The following is a 3,333-nucleotide window of genomic DNA, read 5'->3' as shown; positions in this document are numbered from 1 at the left end:
CTTGTGTTGTGATGCATTGAATTTTACTGTGAATTCCCCTTTTCTCCTGGTGCCAGCTTTAAACTAAGGTTTTTGATAAATCTGTGAGCTTAATTTCCTCTACTTTTAAGGAGTGTGGGCTTCTAGGTGTCTTAGAGTATCTTAGTGTGTTCAGGGGTTGGGATGGAGCTCAGAGCTCACCCAGCCCCAGCCCCTGCCCTGGGCAGGGACACCTCCCACCAGAGCAGGTTGCTCAAGGCTCATCCAACCTGGCTGTGAACACTGCCAGGGTTGGGGCAGGCACAGCCTCCCTGGGCAACCTGGGCCAGTATTCAGTCAATCAATCCCTTTTCAAACTGAGCTCCTTCCTCTTCGCTAAGTTAAAGAAACGTAGGCCACTGGTTTCAAAGAGCATCAAAAGAGTAACCAAAATCTGAGGGATAGCACAACATTCAAGAGCACAGTCAAATATCTAAGAGCTCTCAAATCTTCGTAGCATTCTGTGTGAGGAGCTTGGAGTAGTGAAAATAATGTGCCCTCAGTTTGTGTTTGCTCAGCCTAGTTAAGGTTCTGTGTATGATGAGAGGGATGAGTTTGGGACTTTTGCATTTGGCTTACAGAGATTAGGGTAGGCTGACCCTCCGGGCACTAATTAGGTAGCAGAAAATGTGTAACTCAGAAGGTTAATCTCTCTCTTATTTCTATCTTGATTTCTCTCTTTGCTCAGTTTGAGTAACTTTGGCAATTTCTCTTCCAGCTAAAGACACTAGGCTTCAGGACCAGAGGCAAAACTCTGCAACTGGAAACAAGGAGAATATAAAGCCAAGTGAGACTTCTCCTAGTTTTCCTAAACCTGAAAACAAAGGTTTGTATCAAAAACTTTGCTGTGTACTTGAGTGATATGGGAATTCTGCACACCAAACCTGCTGTGCTCACTGCTTCACTTGGCATTTTGAGGAGGCCTTGGAGGGAATCTGGTGTGGTCATGCAGCTGTGAGGTGGCAGCCCTGCAGTTTAAATGGTGTGACTCATTTCATCAGCAGAGTGTAGAGATGCTCATGTGGATGGTGATTTCGCTTGGGTTTTGCTTTCTCCTTCCTTTCCCTGCTCACAGAGCTGCTTTGAGCTGTCTTTGGATTGATTGTGTTTCTGCTTGGAGCTGTGCTAACAACACTTGTAAGCATCATGGTCAGCATAGTGTTTCTAACTCTGTTTCTTCCTGTTTTGCCTTAAATTTGGCTTTCTTTGCAGCACTGTTTGTTCGTTTAGTTCTCATGAAAAATCCTCCATGTCGCTGACCTGAGAATCACAGATCTGTTCAGGCTGGAAAGCCCTTTAGGATGGAGCCCAGCCCTCCAGCTCGCCCTGCTCGGTGTCTCTGTCACTTGCTGTGTGTTCAGACACTGGCACAGGCTGACTGGGGGTTTTGTTGGGTGTTTTGCTTTGTGTTCAGTGAGTTCTGCAGTGCCTGCACCTCAGGGCTTCTGCCTGGGTGTGCTGCATTGGAACCAAGATGTGTCAGTTATGTAATGCTGTGGTTCTCAGGGAGGTTTTGTGTGCTCGTACACGTAGCTCATGGAATTGTGCCACGTTGAAAGTGAAATTAATCTCTCTGTTGAATTTTATCTATGCAAACGTTATCTCTCTGCAGATTTAGGGGGTTATATGTACAACTTGTATGAGAAATGCTTGGCCAATGTTGTCTTATATTTGGCAGGTGTATCTCCAATTGTTTCAGAGCATAGAAAACAGATTGATGATTTAAAGAAATTTAAGAATGACTTTAGGGTAAGTTTCTCTGTTAATGGCATCAACTCTCACATGCATAGATTGCACTAATGAATTGAATGCACTGCATATGTTAACAGGTCTTTATACTTGTGCTTAATTGATGAGAATACCTGTAAGAATTGTTGCTAGGTGTTGGAAAATCAATGCTGACTTCTTGCTACTGCAGTTGCCTAATACACATGATGTGGATATTGACTGTGCACTGAAAACAGGACTGGAAACCTGGTTGATCATCAGGCACAAATAATTGTCCCACTCAGGCTCCATATGGAGGAGCTGTTGCAAAATTAAATGAAGGGGTTTGCTGAGGAAAATTGGAGATTAATTCATATTGCCTATTTCCTGGTTAGAATGGTTTATTCAATCAGGTTAGCTTTTCAAGTGTTGCTGTTAAATCACACAGGGGATGAGTCCAGAGGGTTGTCCTAAGCTTTCCTGTCACTCCCTGATCAACACGTGGGTCAGCTGAGTCACTGAATAGCTTCTTGCACAGTGCAGGCTTCAACATTGTCAATGCTCATGGATTTCTTTTCTAGTAGAAATGGAAATGTATGTTTTAAAAGGTCATTTCCAGCTGATTGAGGCCCGTGGGACTGTATTTTACTCTGTGTATGTGTCAGCATTAGATTGTCTCCCCAGAGTTCTGTATGTCAACTTACTGAATATATTCCTTGGGTTTTTTGCAGTTACAGTCAAGTTCTTCTTCAGATGCAGTGGATCAGCTGCTAAACAAAACCCGAGAAGGGGAAAAGTCAAGAGATGTAGTTAAAGAAAAGACAGAATCCACCCCTAAAGAATCTATCATAGAGCCTGGCAGTAATACTAACTCCAATGGTGGCAGTAGCAAACCCAATAGTCCCAGTATTTCTCCTTCCATAAGTAATAGCTCTGAGCAAAAACGAGGGCCTGAGGTGACTTCCCAAGGTGTACAGACATCTGGGCCTGGAAGCAAACAAGATAAAGAGGATAAAGAGGAGAAGAAAGATACTGCTGAGTGAGTAGTTCTGCCTTTTAGAGTAAGCACATTATTCTTAACGTTAAGCCTCGCGTGGAAAAAGCTGTTGGGAGTGTGTGACTGTGTGTGTGGCTGGTGGAGGTGCCCAGAGACAACAGCAGGTGAAGGGTCTGCACTGAGAGTCATCTCATGGCAGAGCTGCTCGCACATCTCTGGTCCTGTTGGTGCTTATTGCTGTCTAAAAGCTTATTTGAATACATTCCTGGCTCACGTGAGCTGTAGCAACTTTTGTGGCTAAGTATAGTAAGAGTCCTGTCAGTAAGAGTTGCTTTCTGCGTGGCATGTGGTGTTTGAGTTCCCAGAAATCTGACTCACAGATGAAAATAAGGTATTTCTTAAATTAGAAATTGCAGATATGTTCCTGAAAGAATAATGCCCAACTTGATTTTTTGTTCTTTATGTTTAGGCAAGTTAGAAAATCAACACTTAATCCTAATGCAAAAGAGTTCAACCCTCGATCTTTTGCTCAAGTAAGTTATTGGCTACTGTTTAACCTTTGAGTAGGTCTTTATAAGCAAAGCTTATAAAAGTCCTACTTTATATACATA

General features: G+C 43.1%; 1 protein-coding gene across 1 annotated transcript in view; it reads left to right on the top strand.

The window, feature by feature from the left end:
- The window catches only part of ATXN2 (ataxin 2), a gene marked incomplete at both ends in the record, with an annotated part of 25,414 nt that extends 22,159 nt beyond the window's left edge, over positions 1 to 3,255 (top strand). The window contains 4 exons of the mRNA XM_009075407.1: positions 737 to 844; positions 1,697 to 1,767; positions 2,457 to 2,764; positions 3,192 to 3,255. Of these exons, the coding sequence (XP_009073655.1) occupies positions 737 to 844; positions 1,697 to 1,767; positions 2,457 to 2,764; positions 3,192 to 3,255 (551 nt within the window). The remainder of the gene's footprint in view (positions 1 to 736; positions 845 to 1,696; positions 1,768 to 2,456; positions 2,765 to 3,191) is intronic.
- Between the last annotated feature and the right edge of the window lie 78 nt (positions 3,256 to 3,333).

The sequence above is a fragment of the Acanthisitta chloris genome, unplaced genomic scaffold, assembly GCF_000695815.1.
Source record: "Acanthisitta chloris isolate BGI_N310 unplaced genomic scaffold, ASM69581v1 scaffold21155, whole genome shotgun sequence".
NCBI lineage: Eukaryota > Metazoa > Chordata > Aves > Passeriformes > Acanthisittidae > Acanthisitta > Acanthisitta chloris.
The sequence above is the reverse complement of the archived record's forward strand: the minus strand, read 5'-3'. Positions and strand labels throughout refer to the sequence as shown.